This window comes from Chionomys nivalis, chromosome 24, assembly GCF_950005125.1.
Source record: "Chionomys nivalis chromosome 24, mChiNiv1.1, whole genome shotgun sequence".
Lineage (NCBI taxonomy): Eukaryota > Metazoa > Chordata > Mammalia > Rodentia > Cricetidae > Chionomys > Chionomys nivalis.
The window spans coordinates 23429546-23450456 of NC_080109.1; the positions used below are offsets into that span (position 1 = coordinate 23429546).

The 20911-nt window shown below is 43.7% G+C and overlaps 1 protein-coding gene across 1 annotated transcript in view; it reads right to left on the reverse strand.

Annotated features, from left to right (window-relative positions):
* Nucleotides 1-19417, reverse strand: part of Lhfpl6 (LHFPL tetraspan subfamily member 6) — a 189466-nt gene extending 170049 nt beyond the window's left edge. The window contains exons 1-2 of the mRNA XM_057756697.1: nt 19164-19417; nt 17295-17865 (exon numbers count right to left, since the gene is read on the reverse strand). Of these exons, the coding sequence (XP_057612680.1) occupies nt 17295-17679 (385 nt within the window). The 5' untranslated portion in view covers nt 17680-17865; nt 19164-19417. The remainder of the gene's footprint in view (nt 1-17294; nt 17866-19163) is intronic.
* Nucleotides 19418-20911: the final 1494 nt, after the last annotated feature.

Below are 20911 nucleotides of genomic sequence, written 5' to 3' on the forward strand. Positions count from 1 at the left end.
TCCAGTTCCAGGGGATCTGATGCCCTCTTCTGACCTCCACAGGCACTACACTTGTTGGTGACCACACACATGCAGGCAAAATATACAAAATAAAAATAAATCTTTAAATTTTTCATAAAACATTGAATTACAAAACAAAGAAGTGACAAAAGAAAACTATCAGTTTATTTTTCTCTCATATCCAATATCAAAATTTTAAAGGCTACATTTTCTCTAATACATTCTCTTATTCTCCATTATTGAATTTAAAATTGAGGCAAATAGGCAGCCCCAAATCCAACCATAGCTTGAGATTATTAAGAAAGAATATTATTAAGTAATAATCTTTTAGAGTCACAACAAATTATTCCAAAAAATTTGAAACACAGATTTCAGGCCTTGTAGACCACATGAGGCCTGTTCCTTTCTTCACGCCCTCCTCTGCCGTCCTCCTCCCCATTCCTTCCACTATCCTCCCTCTGACAAAGCTTTAAAACCTAACAAAAACAAAGAAACAAATAAATAAAACCTCTAAAGGCTCTGGCCAGATAAAAACAGGCTTCCAAACTGGATTTGCTGATAGGAGTCAGCAAACTACACAACAGAGGCCAAATGTTGCCTGCAGCCTGATTTTTAAATAAAGTTTTATTCAACACAACCTTCACTCATCCACAAACCGCCTCCAGATGCTTTCTCATACAGGAGAATCCTTTCCATAGAGGCACTGTGGCCCACAAAGCCCCAAATACTATTTATTGGCTGGCTCTTAAGGGAGACCACATCTTCTGCTCCAGAGCAACAAAAACACCTCATTCTTATCAGCACTTTCTCCATCGCTCTCAACTACAGGAAGAGCTTGAGCAAATGGCCCCAGTTGTTTGGCTGAGATTTTCTTTTTTGCCAATGTTTATATATATATATATATATATATATATATATATATATATATATATATATATATATATCATAAAAGTCAAAGCATGATAAATTTTATACATGAAGCCAGTGTGAGGTAAGAATTTGTTCCTTAAAATGGGTGGCATATAATTTCATAGTTTGTAACAGCAGAGAATGAGAGATAGTGCCTTTTGTGAAATGTTTTATGAAAGGTTGAAATGGCCTGTTAAAAGCCCAAAGGAGGATATATGGGATATACTTGGGCAGAAAGACATCCTTCCGAGGAAGATGAGTTTTTGGTGAGCTGAAGTAGAGCTAGTGAACACAATCACTCGCGTTACCCAGAACAATGACCTGCTCCCATCTAAAATGCTTCTTCTATGGATCGATTTCAATTCAAATCTATAAAAAGATATAAAGCTAGATAAATAAAGCAAAATGCTGTGTGTGCCGCTCTCTCTCTCTCTCACACACACACACACACACACACACGAGAGAGAGAGAGAGAGAGAGAGAGAGAGAGAGAGAGAGAGAGAGAGAGAGAGAGAATTAACATCAATAGCCATAGTTAGGCAAGAGGCCTAGATTTCTCAGCCTCAATAACACCACATGCACACGAGAGAGAGAGAGAGAGAGAGAGAGAGAGAGAGAGAGAGAGAGAGAGAGAGAGAGAGAGAGAGAGAGAGAGAGAGAGAGAGAGAGAGAGGAGAGAAAGAGGAGAGAGAGAGGAGAGAGAGAGGAGAGAAAGAGGAGAGAGAGAGAATGAATATTAGCATAAATAGACATAGTTTTAGGGCAAGAGACCCAGATTCCTCAGCCTCAACAACACACACATGCACACTCGCAAACATGCACATGCATCCACAGGTGCGCACACACACAAACACACACACAACATAACATTGACTTCTCTTTGCGTCTCCAGCCTCAGAGGGGTTGGTATAGTTCAGGTAGACAGACACTCCTCAGGAGCTACCACACATATGCAAAGTCAAGCAAGAGACTGTCCAAAAGTCAGTAGTGAAGGTGGAGATTCCATGCTCCCAGCCTGCATGGAGTTACTTCATGGGTTCCCCTGAGGAGTGAAGACAGTTTCCAAGTGCCTGCTATACCAACCAAGAATCTGACCCAAGTAAAACCAGTTCCAAACTGAAAAGTGTACAAGCTCTTATATGTTTCACAAAATATAATGACAATATATCTTTGCTGTATTTTACCCCACAAAAGAAATACTGGAAATCATCTTGCAGTCTAGGAGTTAGTGATTTTGCAACTTTATAGATAAGACATAAGAAATGAAGTTTGAAATATTCTTTTTATATTTCTGCTACAAACCATAGATGATTGATGGCCACAAGCAGCAGTTTAAAAAAAGAAGAAAAAAAGAAAAAAAAGGAAAGAAAAAAATACTTGATCAACGTGGCTAAAATGGAAAAAGGATTGAATAAAGGGATCCAGTGACTCAGCCCAAATCAATTTTTTTGAATAGTTGTCCCGTCCCGCCCCCCCCTGCCCCGTTAGATAAACCTAAACATTAAGATAAACCTAAATTTAATGTTTGAGTTTAAACAAAAAAAGGTATGCATAAATAATGGCCCTGGTCAGGATGTGACCCTGCCTATCACTGACCTCAGTTCTGGTCTATCTCACAAGGTGATCTGATGGTTTAACTTTCCTAGAAGGCAAGTGCCTCCCCTGGTGGGAAGCAGGATTTCATTTCCTTCTCTCTCCTCAGCAGGGTATTCCTGGAAACTTCCTAGCCCTTTGGGATCCATCACCACAGGTAGTCTGTTGGGTGAAGGGAAGAGCGCAAGCTTCTCTTCAGTCATAGCATCTCACGGACTCACTGCTAAAGTCTCTGTGACCAGGAATGAAAGCGTCCAAGTGGCCACGGTTGATTTCAGTTTCATTTGAAGTCCACAAGACCTACCTCTTTGAAGCAAGGGACAGGGGACAAGCAACTAGCACAAAGATAAGAAGCAGCAAGAAACAGGGGCCACAACCTACTCTTTAGCAAGTTCCAAATGCCTACATGGTAGGACGATGGATAGCTGGGGGCTGAACTGCTCATACTTCGTGAAGGTAGGCTCCCTTCTAGTGATGTGCACCATTTGTTGTGGGGTAGCCCCGTGCAGGATGCTTGCTTCCTGTGCTCGCTAGGTTTTTGTCTTTGACAACTTGACACGAGATAGGGTCATCTGGGAAGAAGGACCCACAACTGAGAAAATGACTCATCAGACTGGTCTATAGGCAAGTCTATGGGCCATTTTTAAATTAATGATTGATGTGGGACAGTCCAGCCCATTGTGGGTGGTCCTGGATGTTATTAAAAAGCAGGTTTAGCAAGCAAAAAGGAGGAAGCTAGTAAGCAGCATTCCTCCATGGCTTCTGCTGAGTTCTTGTCTCTAGGTTCCTGCCCTAATTTCCTTTCGTGATAGAGTGTGACTGGAATGTATAAACCAAATAAAGTATTTCCTTTTTATCACAGCAATAGAAAGCAAACAAAAAGTTACAGATCTTGAGATTGATTTCTGGGGGCCAAAAGATAATCAGTATGACAGGGCAGACAAGCAATCCTATTTACCTCAAGTCTGTGGAGATCACAGAGTGGCCAGCATTTACTTTCAAGTTTATATACTGTGCAGGAGCCCTGAAGGAGACATCACCTCCATCTGCTTTATTACAATTCAATTTCTTGTGTAAACTAAACCTCCTCCAGGGGATTTCCTCAACAGGAAGCTCTCTTTCCTGATCTTGGAACTAGAGACTCTGATGATCTCATTTAGACTTACACTTATGTTTCCAAAATTAGAGTGGAACTCAGCTCCCTTCCCACTATTCTGATCTGTAATCATTTTCCCAGAGTTCACACAGACAAGAGCTGAGTCAATGATTTACCTGTGCAGTACCGCTAAAGCCTATAAAAATACTAGGCTGTGGATAAGAACAGGCTGCTCAGATGGGTAGGGTGTACCACCTTAGATTTTGTGCGGATGCAAGGCACATTTCAAAGACGGTAAATTAAGCATTAGTTCCAATTTGTGCCTTGACAGGTAGGAACATAAGCACCCATTCTCTCCATTTCAGAAGAAGTATCAGCAGGAAGGCTCTCTTACCGTTACCTAGAAATAAAACCACAGCACAGACTCATTTCTCCATATAGAGGGCTGGTGAGGTGTATCCGTGGTCCTAGCGCTTGCTGTGTGGGATGAGGATCTGAGTTCAGATCTCCAGCAACTGCGTGAAAAGCCTCCACAAGCTGCCTGGACCTCAGCACCATAGGGAGTGGACAAAAGAACTGGCAGGCTTTACTGGTTGCCAACTTAGCTCTAGGTTCAGTGGAAAAGCCTGCTGCAGAGAAATAAAATAATGGCGATTGATAAAAGAAGATGCGCAACATCTTCCTCTGTTTTCTGCATACACTTGCACAATGTGCACAACACGCACACACGTTGCTAACCCAAGCCTCACTCTCCTTTCTATATTACAGAAGAGTAGAAAGGTGCCCAACAGGCTCACTCTTAATTTTTAAGGCTTTTCCAATGCCTTTTGAAAATCTCAATAATTGGAGACCTGTGTGTTCATTTGGACTATTCTATTTTTCAAATTATGTCACTTGTCCTATGTTAGAGATACAAATGTATCTAGTCAATCACTCTTAGGTTTTAAATAATAGAATTAAAGTTATTGTTTCTTGTCCTGTTACGTAGGACAAGCTGGCTATAAACTTGCCATGTGGCTAAAGCTGGCTTCAAATTCCTGAACCTTATACCACAACATCCAGAGTGCTGAAATCACAGACATGTGCTACCATGCTATTTCAAAGGGTGTTTGTTCATTAATGCAGCAACCAATCAATAATGAAATCTCAGTAAATTAGATGTGTTACAGGCACAAGAAAATTCAGTTTGACAGGACATACTCCCTACCTTGAATCAAACAGGCAAAAGAAAAAATAAACAGTGGAACTTGAACAAGAGACACACAAAGCAGAGATGTATTCCTAAAGTAGTACACAACTTAGCTGATCCCCTGGTCCCCAATGAGCAGGCACCCAAGAGCCTGCCCAATCCCTGTCCCACCCATATGGGATGATACAGTGGAGTTATTTCCAAGAAAAACTGAAGCAGTAAACACTTGAGAGTCAACTGTAGCCAGCTGCAAGAAAATTATTTCTAAGTTTGGAAAAGTTTGTATTTTAGAGAGAAAGTGAAGAGCTTCACAGAACAAGTAAAAGATTTAGTGAGGTGCACAGCCCACAGTCAGGAGTTCCATTTGTCTCAGAAGTACCAACCTCCAAGCAACACGACAAGCTACAGATTGTTCTGTGAAACACCTTTTGGCCAGCCAGGCATGGTGGTGCAAGCCTTATTCTCTGCATTCTGTGAGTTTGAGGCTAGTGTGGTCTAGATATTAATTTCCAGACCAGTCAAGACTACATAGTAAGACACTGTCTCAATAGATAGATTAGATAGACAGACAGACAGACAGACAGACAGACAGACAGACAGATAGACAGACAGACAGACAGACAAACAGATAGATGGATGTCTTTTGGCTTTTGGTCACCTTCCAAAGGTGAGTCCTGATGTAGGAGGGTCTTCTATATATCTGTTGCTTCATTGGTTAATTAATAAAGGAAACTGCTTGGCCTGATAGGTCAGAACATAGGTAGGCGGGGAAGACAGAACAGAATGCTGGGAGAAAAAAAGCAGAGTCAGGCCACCACCATGAAGCTCCAGCCTGAGATGGACGTGGGTTAGAATCTTCCCAGTAAGCCACAACCCCGTGGTGATACACAGATTATGTATCTTTTAACCCGTATATAATATGGGTTAAAGCAAGATATGAGAGTTAGCCAAGAAGAGGCTAGATATAATGGGCCAGGCAGTGTTTAAATGAATACAATTTGTGTGTTGTTATTTCAGGTGTAAAGCTAGCTGTGCGGGAGCCGGGCAGGACAAAAAGCAGGCCTGCTCACCTCATCACTACAGAGTCCAATGAAAAGTACAATACCCGAGGTATTTACTAGAGGTTTTTGTTTGGAGGAACTCTGTATCCATCAATCCACTCCACATGGGTGGGACAGGGACTGGGCAGACACTTGAGCAGATCAGGATCAACTAATGGCTTCCTTCTACAACCTAATACTAGCTCTTGAGTTGATTAATTCTTTCAAATAGAAATATTGTGTAACACAGAACTAAGAATGCCTTGGCAGCCTGACAAAAGAAAATATTTATCCACAAAGACTAAGTAAAGAAAAGGCTTCTGAAGAGGCCTACTGCCTTTACTGTGTGTGTGTGTGTGTGTGCGCGCGCGCGCACACACACACACACACACACACACGGCAACCTCTCCTTTTTCCTTTTCAATCATGTTGGACTAAGACAAAAGCACCCTGCCCACTTAGATATCCTGACAGCATCACCAGGAAGCAATAGCCCTGAAGGGTTCCAAAGGAACAGTTATGCCATTGAGTCCATCCTTGTTGGCCATTGGTAGGAATGCAAACAAAATGAGAATGCAAAAAGGGCCATCTTCAGATCCTGAGTATTTCTCTGTGTAACAACAGCCCTGGGTGTCATGGAACTCACTTTGCAGACCAGACTGGCCTTGAATTCATACAGATCTACCTGCCTCTGCCTCCCATGTGCCGGTATTAAAGGCTTGTGCCACTACCACCAAACAATACTTTTACAGTGAATTCCCATGACCCATCTCTAGCATCGATCTCAAAATATTTTTATCTTTCTCTTACACTGTACTTGTTACAGTTTTTAAATGCACACAAACACACACATACACACACACACACACACAAACACACACGTATCTTCAGTTCCCCTGAGGATCAGAAATGAAAGCTCCTTAAACCCCTGAACTGAGCACTAATCTTCACAACACTGCACTAGACACCTGAAAACACCATTACCAGCGTCCCTCTGTGAAGAAGGAGTAGCAGTCCAACCCCACAACAGTGCTGGAGCTTTCTGTTGTAGAATAACAGTAGTGTGTTCCTACAGGAAAGACGGAGCAGTCAAAGCAAGGATTTGCAGCCTTCTCAGAGTTACGCCCTGAATTAGATATGCTTCTATTACTCCACCCATCACAGCTGCAAGCAGAAGGTGATATAGCATTTCGGATCACATGAGAAAACGTGGGAAATAATCTAGCGCATGACAAACTTGTTATGTTAAAAGTGTGACACCGGTGATTTTGAATTCAAGAATACAAGCAAGCTGTTATCGAGCTAAAAATACATGGGGGTGTTCTGGCAGGGAGATGGGGAGTGCTACAGGTGTGTCTCAGGGTAAAGCATTTGTGCAGCAAATATGAAGTCCTGACTTCTGTGCCCAGAAGCAAGCAAGCCTCTCAGATGAAACAGATAAGACTAAAAAGTATACCATAAGCAAGAAAATGGGCAACAATGTACAGATGCAAAACACATTGTCTGGATGCTGAGAACATCTACAGATCCCCACAGGGCTTTTTTGAACTTGGGAAGACAACCAGCAGGTAAAGTGCTTGACTCACCTACCGGAGTACCCACATAGATCCAGATGGCTATGGTGATGCCATGTAACCCCAGTGCATGGGAGACAGAATCAGGGACTCACCGAAGAGCAGTCAGAAAGAAAACCACCAGCTCATCAAGAGATCTACCTCAATCTATATGGTAGAGAGTGATCCAATAAGATAACCAATGTCAACTCTGGCCTCCACGTGTGTGCACACATGCACACACACACATGCCTGCACATGTGTACATACATACATACATACAAAAAGAGTAGCTTCTATGTCTTTAATTTGAAAAAAATTACCTGATAGAATACTAATGCTAAGCAAACCAACAGAAGAACTGCAGTGTGTAGCAATAGCAAACTTAATAATAAATGAAGATGTAATCCTTCCTTCCGTCTTTCTTTCTTTTCCTCCTTCATTGTCACTGCTGCGGATCTGCATTCCTCTCATATGCTGTGCTCTTAGCCTTGGCTGTTGCTTTCCCTTAACATCAGGAATGCAGCTAGCACCCAGTAGCGGTCAGTGAGCATTTACTTAGAGGCCTATCAATAACAGACATCATTTACGAAAAATCTATTTTAGAAGTATATAGTAAATATACTTAAAAGTAACAAAAAATTCAGTGACTTAGTATTTTGTAAGCACTAACTGGAGGACGGAGGGGAGGGTCAAGAAACAAGACTGATGAAAGTGTCCTGAGTCTACTTAGTTCCCACAAGATCCCACGAACAGTGAGCAGTACCTTAAGGACTGCTAACACACACACACACACACACACACAAATACTAATATTTAATTTTACTTAAGAACTCAAGGAGGAGCCGGGCGGTGGTGGCGCACGTCTTTAATCCCAGCACTCGGGAGGCAGAGGCAGGTGGATCTCTGTGAGTTCGAGGCCAGCCTGGTCTTCAAAGGGAGTTCCAGGACAGGCTCCAAAGCTACAGAGAAACCCTGTCTCGAAAAACCAAAAATAAATAAATAAATAAATAAATAAATAAATAAATAAATAAATAGAACTCAAGGAGGCTGTGATTTCGAATCCAACTCCATGTAAATTCTGAAATACCTCACACGAGGAAAAATATTAGCTGGCATTTAGGCTGTAAGCAATGCCACAAAAACAATCTGCCAAAAAGCCACAAGCTAAGTAGCAAAGTACAGAGAAATGTAAACATTTCTTCTGAGCAGTTTCTACTGTCTTCAGATTCCTTCAGATCCCCACCTCTGGGCTCACCCTAACTGGACCCGAAGATTATTGTGGTGAGGCCAGTCCGCACAGAGCGCAATTGTCTGGAATTACAGCAAAGTCAGATGTGTATCAAAAGGTGCCACCCAGGGAAGAAGAAGTCACCGCTGTGCCATTTAATGAAACCCACTGAGCACGGAGGGCATGGGCAGCCAGATTGAATTTTAAACGGCTCCTACAAGAGGGTATAATCAGGATTGCCACCAGCTGAGATGAGATAAATGACCTGACTTTTCTCCACCAGGGGATCAAAATAGAACAACATCTTTATGCATGAGGCCACACACACTCACACACAAGGTAGTCACCTTTCTTCTTTTGTCCAGCATGTTCTAGACTCTATCTCCCCCAAGGCAGCTTTTTGTTAACGAACATTATGCAAAAGGATTTTATCCCACCTTGATGTCCATTGCACTTCAGGCAGAAAAATCAACTCCCATAGAGTGAAAACTTCTCCATGATCCTGAGCTATATCATAACAACCGCCGTGCAGCTGGCACTCTCTGGGGGAAGCTTAACAACTATGGTTAAGTCAGAGGCAGCGAGGTGGTCAAACAGTCCATCAGCCAGTACCGTCAAATGGTAGGAGGCATGAGCTGCAAACGCTGTGACTTTTGGAGACTAAATGAAGTAAGTTCTTCTTACAAGAAGTTTCAAAACCACTACAGTTCTATATATTCTAATCCTGATCATTCCTATAAGCTCTAAGCTCAGTGTTCCCAACTTCCCCACTTGACCTTCAGCCTTGAAATCCTGCCAGAACTGAAACCACACAATGTCCAGAACTGAGCTGATGGCCTTGCTGCCCAAATCTGTAGACATCTTCCTCTCCGTGAATGATAGTGTCCTTCCAGGTGTCACTTAGACTAGAAACTAGAATGACCATTGCTGCTTTATCTCATCCTTGACAACTCCTCTTCCCCCTCCTCTCCCTCCTTCCTTCTGCTTCTGCTCCTCCCTCCCTTCCTCTTCCTCTCTGCCTCATACAAGTCCACAGAGTCCACTTCAAAAGAATCGCCAGCCAAGGGTACCACAGTCCGGTGAGAACTCTGACCGGTGGATTGGAAGATCTAGTAAGCAGAGCAGTGAAAACAGAGACAGTCCTCCTCAAGGCATGAAGAGAAGATAGAAACACAACAGTCATAGTAATTCTGAAGAACGTTACAAAGTGAGCCTTGGACCAGCAATAAAGTCTTCAGAGTTCCTAAGGTGTAGCCTGCCTGCCTGTCTGCCCCTACCTCTCTCTTATAGGAATACTGAATATTTAATACTCCGGATCAGAAGCTAAGTTTGATCACAATGGGCTGATCTTCTTTCATTTCTACCCAAGGGGTGTGTGCAAAGGATCTTGGGGAAACTGAAGCTTAACATTTTCATCACAGCTGTTTGCACAGTTTCTGGAGTTTGGACATCTTGATGGCAGATGCTAACATCAATATTCAACACAAGGCTAGCATCTGCCATGCTGAAAAAAAAAAACTTTCAAAGAGCCCATATTATAGAGTTTGGAGCAGATAGCAAATTATTATCACAGATCTCTTGGACATTTTGTTGGACTCCAAATATAAGGTCTTATTTTTAACATTTTGACTTTGTTCTCTCCCTTCCTAAAATTTATGTGTAAAGATATTTTGCAATTAGGAGTATAATGTCTTTCTTCTGTGATTGATTGTAACTTTGAGGATAGAGTGCAAATGGAAACGGTTACATTTGCCTAATCAGACAGATAGGTAGATAAATGATGATAGATAGATAGATAGATAGATAGATAGATAGATAGATAGATAGATAGATAGATAGATAGAATTAGACAGTCACACTAAAGACCTCTCAGGGGCTATAGTAATGGCTCAGTCAGGAAGGCACTGACCTCACGAACAAGAGGATTATTATCACAAACCTGCAATGCATATTTGGGGAAGGTTATTGTATAATACCACTATCCAGTTTCTGCCAGACTCATAAACTGAGGCCAACAGAGACAATAAAATATTCACCCGGGGGCAGGAGAGACAGTTCAGTGTTTACAAGCACTTGTTGGTCTTACGGAGGACCTGAGTTTGGTTCCTAGCACCCACGTGGCAGCTCACAACCAATACAACTCCAGTTCCAGAGGAGCTGATGCCCTTTTCAGCCTCTGAGGGCACTGCACACACATAATGCACAGACACACAGGCTGACAGAACACCCATACATACAAAGTAAAAACAAATATGTTTAAACAGTGTCACCTGTGTTAGAGATTCACTACCCATCATGGTCAGAAACTTTGAATTCATGCTCATGGTGTGCTTAACCAAACTTAGCTTCTGATCCTGAGTATTACAACATAAAATAGCTTGCAAAAAGAATTTATTTTATTTTTAACTATATGTATGTTTATGTGTCTATGTGTGTGAGCACATGCAAGAGGGTACCCTCACACATGAGAGGCCAGAGGAGACAACTGGATCTCCAGAAGATGGAGTTACAGGTGGTTGTATGCTTCCCTACGTGGGTGCAAATAAGCAAACTTGGGTCTTCCACAAGGGTATCAAGTGCTCTTAACTGTTGAACCATCTCCCCAGCCCCATAAGGTAGCATCTGATTGACACTTTAATAGTATAGTGATAGTATTTGTAGCCTAATCAATAAAAAAAGGGGGACATCATTGACATCATTGGTCTCACTCTAGAATTTAGTGTTCTCATCTATAAAAAGTGTTTCACGAAGTGAAAATTGAACCATGGGTCTCTCCATGGTGTTGGACCTGAGAAGGTGAAGGGGATGCTTAATTGGACTATAGTCCAATCCATTCTCCCAAAGCCTGCCTGTATGGCTCAACACCCCAAGGACCTGTAAAGACCCTTGTAATGTAAGCTGATAATTTTCACAGCTAGCCACGCTGAACTCTTCCTGCTCATGCTAATTAGGTTATTCTTGGTAACACATCTTAGTACACACAGGAATTAATGTTCCTCAGACCACCTTGAAGATGCTATTTGGTGAGCAACAAGGTCAATTCTGAAGGCACCAGAAATGAATTTTTATGACTAGCACAATATTTTTTTTTTCTCATTCTAACCCGCACACACCTACAGAGCCACTCTGGCTATGCTGGAAGGTTCGAGTCCTGGTGGCAGACAATGACGCCCCCGTGTAGCATGAAAACATCAAGCATCTTCTGATGCTATGCAGAAACAATGGAAGGATCTCAATTGTTTTCCTTAAGTGCTTTCTAGCAAACATTTATTAGTTCACACTCCTCAGTCAGTGCACTCTGTGACGAGCCAGTTTGCGGCCTCTATACTAGTGAGGGTAACTAGTCCGTTATTGACCCCCGCCTCTGTAGTCTCCAGCTATGGGTGGATTAACTGATGGTAACAAGGGGAGTAAGAGAAAAATAACTTGGCTCCCCACCCTGAAAAAAGATGGAGGAAGTGAGGCAGCTCAGGAATCTCCGTAACTGAAGGGAGAATTGCCACGGGCTGCTAACTAGCTGGCTATGTCATTTTTATATTATTTTATTTTAAGAATAATTAACATTATAATTATTATTTAGTTCAGAGAGGTAATGTTAGGAAGAAAACCAGAAACAATAACACCAACCGGGGATGGCGGGGAGGTGGAGCTGAGTACAGTTTCACAGCAAAGAAACCAAGACCCTAAGGACGCCAACAGAATATAAGATTGTATCACATGAAGGACTCAAAAACTGCACTCAGAATAGAATCTTTCTCAAAATATAGCATGGAAAATAACAGTTGGTTCTCCTTTGCTTTATAATGGCAGGTGGTAGGGTAAATACCACCTGAGGTAAACAGGCTACTATAAAGGAGAAGCCAGTATCTGAATTAACAAGGTTGCTTCCACAGCACCAATTCTGATGTTCTTTACCTCAAATCTTATAATCCCCAAATAAAAAGTCTGATGGCTTCATCTAGGATTGGCACCTGTGTAAGTCTACACGGTGACCTAAACAGCATGACTTAGAACAGAGGGTGAGGTCTAAGTGAGTAGCGCTGGCTTGTGGTTCAAAAAGGGTTCTGTGCACCAACTGGGCCAGTCTTCTCTGGGAAAGTTCATTCAGCCTTGTCCACCTGGTCTCCACCTAGCCCTGCTCAACACCTTCTGGGACAGAACTCTGGAGACTCTATGGACACTAAATAACCAAACAATGGAAAAAGTCCTACATCAAGACTCAGAAAAGATCTTTAAGTGAATAGTAAAGACTGACATCAATGGCTACCTGAAACACGCCATTCAAAACCGTTGCTAGGTACGAATACATAAACTTTGATGTTACAGATTTTGTGAATTATTGGCTGATTTGTCATCCTTCCTGCCTCTAAGAGACCTAGAACTTGGAGCAGGCAGCGTCTGTCAGGCATTGTCAATGTCACGTCGGACTATAACTCTTCCTGCTCACACCGAAGATGGTCTATGTCTCCTGCTCAATCTTATTCCTTGTGTGCTATCAGTACACACGATAGGAATGAAAGGCAAGGCTTTTAGAATTTGAGGGTCCCTACCATTGAGCAAGAGTGTATCAGGAAACAGTTTACTAACCAAAGCTAGTTCCCCAAGTGCCCTCCCCATCTAATCATTTGGCATTAAAAGGGTGTACATCGTGGTATGGAGTTGACCTGGAGCTGCCTGGGACCATCCCAGTAAAAAGTTCCTTACTGGACACCCAAATCCATTAAATGCCAACCACAGAGGCTAAAATGTGGTCTTGCTTTTAGTTTTCCTCCTATAAAATCTTGTGTCTGGTACAGGAGAATGACAAATGAAGGGAAATTTTATATAACACAGATATCACAAACAATATGAAATGCATTTAATAGATATCTAAAGCTAATTCTAGGAAAAGATGACAAGAACAAGGCAAATGTGACCAAGATATACCCAAAATAGCAAACTACAAAGGTGGGGACACTTTTATAGCTGGATTAGGGAAGTTTATACAAGATCATGGCTCAACTAACTAAGTCTTAGAAGTCATCTGCCATCCTAATATGAAATGCTTTTCTTAAAGCAGCATTTTAAACTGTGGCCTCAGAAGCAACAGCAGTGCTAGGCCTTGAACTTGGCAGGAATGCAAATATCAGGTCCCCTCTAAATTGTGTGTGTGTGTGTGTGTGTGAGAGAGAGAGAGAGAGAGAGAGAGAGAGAAGTTGTTTATGAGTGAGTGTGTAAATGTTTGCTATCTGGTCAAAGACCACTTATCTAGTATAAATTGTGCCCCAGTATGCATAGACTGACTGGCTGGCTGAATCTCTCTCTCTCTCTCTCTCTCTCTCTCTCTCTCTCTCTCTCTCTCTCTCTGTATTTAATGACTACAGAATTTGAGAGGACATAATCTTATACTGGACAAGAAAGACAGAAGTCAAACATTTATTTTTTACAGAGTACCCTAACCATATTCCACAAATGTTTTTATGACACACTCTATTTTCCAAAGCCTTTCTATAGGCTTTTTAAAAACTCAAGAAAGAGCAAAACTCAAAGCTCACTATTTTTAAATTATGATGCAAGCATGCCTCTTAATAAAGACAGCAGCAATAAAGCTCACCCACAAGTTACCTTGGGGAAAGGAGCATTCATTGGTTTCTGTCCCTAAGACAGAAGGCCTCCATACTTACGTTGTTTGACTGGTTGAAAGGTGACATGTCAACCTCTCGTCAGTCATCATGAGACTATTCCAATTCGAGGTTGACAGTCTGTCCTTTACTTTGCTCCAAACTGCTACAGGGGTCGTACTGCCCGATGTTACACCATATGGGCAGACTCCAGATCCAGCAGGCGGGGGTAAGCAAGATGTCTCTGTATCTTGCCATTCCTCTGCTTCCTGTTGTTTTTGGAACAAGCCTCACTTTAGCTAAACATAACCCTTCTGGGTGATTCATTTTTAGTAAGAGAATCTGCCTCCCGGCAGAGCCTCCTAAATGCTGATTACATTCTGACACTGAGCTAAAGCCTCTCAAAACTCACTGATCTGGCATCTTCTGGTCTTTAAAAATACTCGACCGCTTTATGAAAACTCAAATGGAAGAGAACTACTAACCACGTAAGTTTTGTGGGTAAAAAGAGAAACAGCTATGTAGTGAACAACTGGAGAAGTTCGTCAGAAGGCACTGTGTTTTATCATCTGTCCTCTTATTAGCTGGTGATGAGCAACAACAGATTTTCAAAATCTCTCTCCATGGTCCAAGTTATTTTCTTAACTCTAAGTTCACTATTATCTGTGGTAATGGGCATGTCTGTTCAAGAGCTGGAATTTTTAATAAACCTCTTGGGTTTTTACTGCCAGAATTATTTCCACCTGACCTAAGAAACATGTAAAGGAAATAAGCTAATGCCAACCGTTGGGGACTGTTGAGATGGGCAAGAATATTTGTGCTGTATAAGCGTGAATGCTCGGGTTCAAATCCCCAGTGCCCGTGTGCAAAGTCAGGCTTTGCTGTGCCTATACCTGAAACCCCAACACCGTTGGGGGTAGAAATGAAGGACTCCTTGGCTTGCAGGCAGCCAGTGTAACTCCAGATTCAGTGAGAGACTCTGTCTCATGGGAACAAGGAGGAGAGTGACAGCAGAACACCTGATGTCCATCTCTAGCGTCTGCGTGCACCTACACATGCGCATATGTGCTCATACTACACAGAGGAACACAAGCACACACAAGGAAAAGTGGTAAGAATGGAGAAAGAGAGGGAAGGAAGAAGGGAAGGGTGAAGGAAGGGGCAACTATATCAAAGATATCTATCCCTATTTATATTAGTAACTCTTACCAAACAGAGGATCATGAAGCATATATACAAAGAAAAGCATGGTTATTTTAAAATGTATATAACTTTCTCAATTGTCTTTCCCCTTGGGTAGTCTAAGAGAAGGGTTGGCTCCATATAATTCAAAAAAAATCTATACATAGCTTAGAGAGGGGAGGATAAATCTCCAGGGTCTCGGATTCACTTCTGGTTGCCTTCCTTCATTACACGTTTAGAGATAATCAATAAAAGCTGATTTCTCTTTGTAAGCATTTTCCTATTCTGCCAGAAATAATAGCAGTCTCTGCTCCAAAATGAAAAAAAAAATGGAAAGTAATATTTACCATAAGAGGAGAAAAATGGAACTGCCTAAGCATTTTTCCAGAGCCAAGTAAAATAACAGCAAGCCCAGTTCATTCTCAAAGAAAAAAAAATTCCTCTCAATATTCCCAGCATTGGTTTTGCTCTAAATATCTCTGACAAAAACAAGTTTCTGAACTCTGTATTTATATTTCCAGTTTCAATGACAACTTCCTTATGTTTCTCCTAAAAGTTTTACTATATTTCTGTGTAAACATCTGTGTTAGACAGTAAGCACCAGTGGTGAACAGAGAAGCAGACAGGGGGGATTGTCAGGCCCCCAAAACACCTCCCAGCGCAGATGAAGATGCAAAACCCAGGGGAATTTATTCTGGATGAGAAAATAAAGGACTGCACATCAGTCTGAGTCTTGCCTGGACACACAAAGCTGCCTTGCTGTACCCATTTTCAGCATCCCTACTTACAAAGTTTTACAGTAAATAATGTGCAAATAAGGCGCTGGGGTCTTCTAATCTGTACCAGACACCACAAAACGGTCGCTTTTAAGGCCTTTTCTTCTTCTGGGTTCTTCACAAAAGACTGTAAGAAAACGTCACATGGAAGAATAATAGACTTTTACTTTGTTATGAAGTTACACATGCAGTTTTACAGGTCTTCCAGGCTTCCTGTTTTCCCCTTCAGTCTGTGCCATCGAGGGAAGCTGTCATATTTCACCAGGGCGTATTGTAAATCAGACAAGTCCAGCCAGTCGGGTTGAAGGATGGAGGTGGAAAAGCCCAGTGGAAAATATATAAAGTGCAATTAGAACCATATGACCAGAAATATTGGAGCAATACTTGCTGGAAGAGCGCCAAGTGAAAAATCAGACCCTGTCTGGTGTTAGTGAGACTGTCCAGTTCATTTGGGACAGCTCACACCGTTCTCTAAACACTGTATTCTTTTCTTTCCTCCACAGAAAAAGTTACCCGGGGAACTTAAGATCTCACGCCATAATCAGTCTAGAACTGTATCTGTAACACAGTGAGAAGCACAGCAGCCAAGATGACATGGTAACGTACCTAAAACCCACGTCTAATGTAGTGTAAAATTAAACAATGGTCCGTGTGATATCTGCCAGGCGTCTTCAAGGCTTACCATGATCACAATATTGAACCAAACACCTTTTGCATTTTTCTATGAAATATTTGCCTCAAAAGACCTCAAGCGTCTACCAAGGCAAAGACAATTCATGGGTCTACTGTTGGACAAAACAGCAAGAAGCTATAAGACATAAACTATCTCCCCAGTACATATGTTATAAATAGCCTACATATGCATGTCTCACATAGATGGTACCCAGCGGGCCAAGCGCGTGTGCCTGTGTGTGTGTGTGTGTGTACGAGGATGAACAGGCATGAAGAACCCTGACACTAAAAGAATTTCAGTAAAAATCTTTTGACTCTACTGCATCTATAACCATGGTCATATCAGATCTGTTTCTCCTTGCATTGCATGTGTCAATCACACTTGCATCAGCAGTCAAACAAAACATAATTTTCAATACTTAGAAACGACTCAAGTTTAGCTAAGCCACTCACCTCCCAGGAACTGTATCCCTCCGGCCACTCTCCCTACTGTCCTGGAGATGAGCTCCGACACACAGCAGCCCATAAGGGCGGTAAGCGCTACCAGGAGGAGCAGGCCACAGCCCAGGCCCGTCACGATGGTACAGATCCTCCACTCTGCGCTCGGGATGCCCTGGAAGGAGGCATAGCGCCCACATTCCTCCACCATCACCATCATTTGCCGACTCTCATCGTGCACGGGATAGGAGCACCTCCGGAAAGTGCCGAAGGACACAGGCTTGCCCAGCTGAGATCCCCAGAGCCAATAAGGCATGAAGAACCCCACACAAGAGGTGGCAGCACAGAGGAAGGAGAGCAAAGCCCAGATCATTCCAGTACAAGTAAGGCTGGATGCCATCTTGGAGCAGGCAATACAATGGGCAACCCAATGTGATCGTCCTGAAGGTGGGAACGGAGGCTTGTGGTCACTAGACGCTCTCAGGTAATCCACGCTCCTTCAAGAAGGATGCAGCTACCAGCAGTAACAAATCTTCAGTCTGACAGGGTATTAGCCTCTCAGACTTTGCAGTACTGATGGTGGCCCCTAGTAAAACAGCAACAGGAAACAGTGAAAGTTAAGTACTTCTAGCTCATTTATAGGGCTCTAGAAGCGCTACAATTTTCACTTAAGTCAAGCTACCTTCAAAAGCAGGAAGAACTAATTCTCTCCATAGGCAACTCTACACAAGTTTGCCAAACTAGCTCAAAGATTTCCCATGTCTTTATCTCCTGGAAAACACTCCCAAATTAACTCTGACAGCTATTTACTTAAAGAAATGAATGGCTTCTATTTGCCAAGCTAGTGAATTCATTTCACATACTCACATTAAAAGCAATGTAGCATTTTTTTTAATAGCAGTAGACATAACTCAGGATATTAAAATAAAATGAACCATACTGCTATTTGTTTATTTGGCTTCCAAGTTCACACTTAGTTTCTAAGCAATTTCTCTGCAACTCTTGATGGGTGTGACAACCAAGCGAAATGATGGTAGCTTCTTACAATTACACAGAGAGTACTGTAAGCTTAACTAACATCACTTGCCACCCAGGTGTACGCACTGGGTAGAACCATGGTCACAGACTCCCACTACTCAACACTGAGAATTCCTTCGGTCTTAATCTTCCGGGGTAAATGCAAGCCTCTATTATTTTCCCAGCTCCTATTTTGACTCAGTGGCTTCAGTGATTTCAGCTGCTGCCCATTTCATCTGTGTTTAACGGGGTAGGCACCCGTACTTCTCCGATACCAAGTGTCAAACATCAGCTATTCAAAGGTTTCCACGATGTGGGTTGATTTGCACACCTGAACACACTCGCCACAAGTAATGCAAAAGTACACCCACCCTGGGGTTCCATCTGCAAACTGCTTTCTAACTCCAGCTTCTGAGCTTTCAAGCAAACTTCTCTCACCCTCAGTTTTGGATTCCAAAGGGAGCTCCCTCTGGCTACAGTTTTTAAAATCTTGTCAGCTGTGAATAGAGGCTGGAGTTGAGTTGCTCTGGGGGTGACCAGCAACTGAGAGGAGTAGGAGGAAGGAGGGCCTCTTCTTCAGCTGGAGTGAGGTGCCCTAATCCAGATCAATTCAGAGCCAAGATCCCCCAACCCTCGCAAACTGCTCCGCACACCCACCGCACACTGGGGCACCAGGGACACACACAATGATCTCTGGATGCTAAGCGGCACGGGGAAGTTCTTGCAACCGGCTCCGAGAAAGGGGCGGATAAGGATGGGAAGGCAGCACCCCCCGGAGGCCAACACCGACCACAGCTGAACCACGCTGCTCAGGAAGTCAGCGGGGACCCGGGTGCCGGGCTCGGGGCCGCCGGGCGCGCTACTTACCCGGCCGGGCGGCGGCCACGGTCCCTAGCGGGTCCCGAGCTAAGCACAACTTGCTGTCTTTTCCTGGCGGAGACAGGGCGACAAGAAAGACTGTCCTTCTCGCCTTTGCCACTATCGCGACGGAGATCGGGACGACTCTGGGGAGCCCGGGTGGAGGGTCAGGAGGACCCGCTCGGAGAGCCCGCCGGCTGTGGCCGTGCGGCCCGGGAGCACCGTGGATGCCGGCTCCAGCTTTGGCAGGCGAGGCACGCGCCGCCTCCTCCCCGCCCTCCCCTTTCCGCTGTCCCCTCCCCTTGGCCCCGCCGCGCAGTCCTGAACGCGCGAGAGTGGGGGCGGCAGACAGACCGAGAAATCTGGGAGAAAGTTGCTCGCCTTCTCCGCAGCTCCTCGGGGGCGCCGAGGCCACACCCTACCCCTGTATTCTTTTCTGGGCCACACATTGGGGTCTGGCAGCCTTTACGGAGACGAGGGTGGGAAGTAGCCTCGGAAGAGTGGGTAGAGTGATGTCTGTGAGCTTTAAAGGGCTCTGAGAAGTGATCACTTTGGAGGACAGAGACTGTGGAAGGGTGAGGACGTAAGAATAAGAAGGCTGGGCACGCCACGTGAGACTGCTGGGTTCAGGGAGGGACAAGTCAGGGAGACGGCAAGCGACTCCTTTAGCCAGCCTCTCCCAACAGCTGCACACCTTCGGGAACCTCCTTGGAGACATTTTTCTTCCTCTTCCCGGTCTTCCCCTTCCCGCCCCTCCCCCGCTTTTCCTCTCACCCAATCCCCCCCTCCTCTTTCCTCCACCTTCCTATCTCCTTCCCTTCCTCTTACTCTCTCCATTCCCCTCCCATAATCAATCTTATAATCTACACAGCCTTTGGATTTCCTTTCTGAAAACCAGCTCCTTTTGATTTCCCCTCCGGACCTTCCCGGGTTCTGACTTGCCGGCAGCATTTGAACCCTTTGGAAGCCTCAGCGGTGTTCTGTAGGGAACTGACTGACCCCGGGAGCCTCCACTGAGGACGGCTATTTTTAGGAAGCTGCCATCTGGGAACGGCAACTTTTGAGGTGGTGCTGGCTTTTCCCAGATACAGTTTTTGTGATGTGCCTTGCCAAAGTAGGTGGAAGTAATAAACGGGTGAGAATATATTTCGTAATAAAATTTCAAGTGCACCGTTTAATTAGGGAGCATCAGCCGGAGACATAGGATGTTTCTTGATTGGTCGAAAGGATTTAAGGGATTGATTCCAAGCCTGTCCTTTGTAAGAATATAATGCAGGTGGTGAGCCGCCCGTGAAAACAATGGAGCACACATTATGCTCTCTCACAAAATTCCTCAGAAGGGCAAAAAAATAGTTCCCAGGAGACACTGGGCAAAGTCTGGGATGTTTTTGGTAAGCATGACCCATGACTGGGAAGACACTACTGGCCACTAGTCCATAAAAGCCTGGGATCTGACTCCTTACAGTACACAGGGCCCATCCAGAAGCTAGAAGTGAGAACAGGGCCATGACTGGGGAGGAGGTCTAGAAGTTTTCCCTCGTTAACTTGTTTGAATTCTTCATGCGCAAATCACCGGTTGCTGAGTGTGGGTAGTAGCCATATGACTGATCTGCTGTCCAGCTAAGTGCCACCCCCACCATCCCCCACCCCCAGTTATCACACATCCATCTGTGTAATGTGGAGGTAGCAGACACCAGCACAGACAAAATTATATAGTGGCAGCCAGACTCACCCACACACTCACACACTGGAGAACG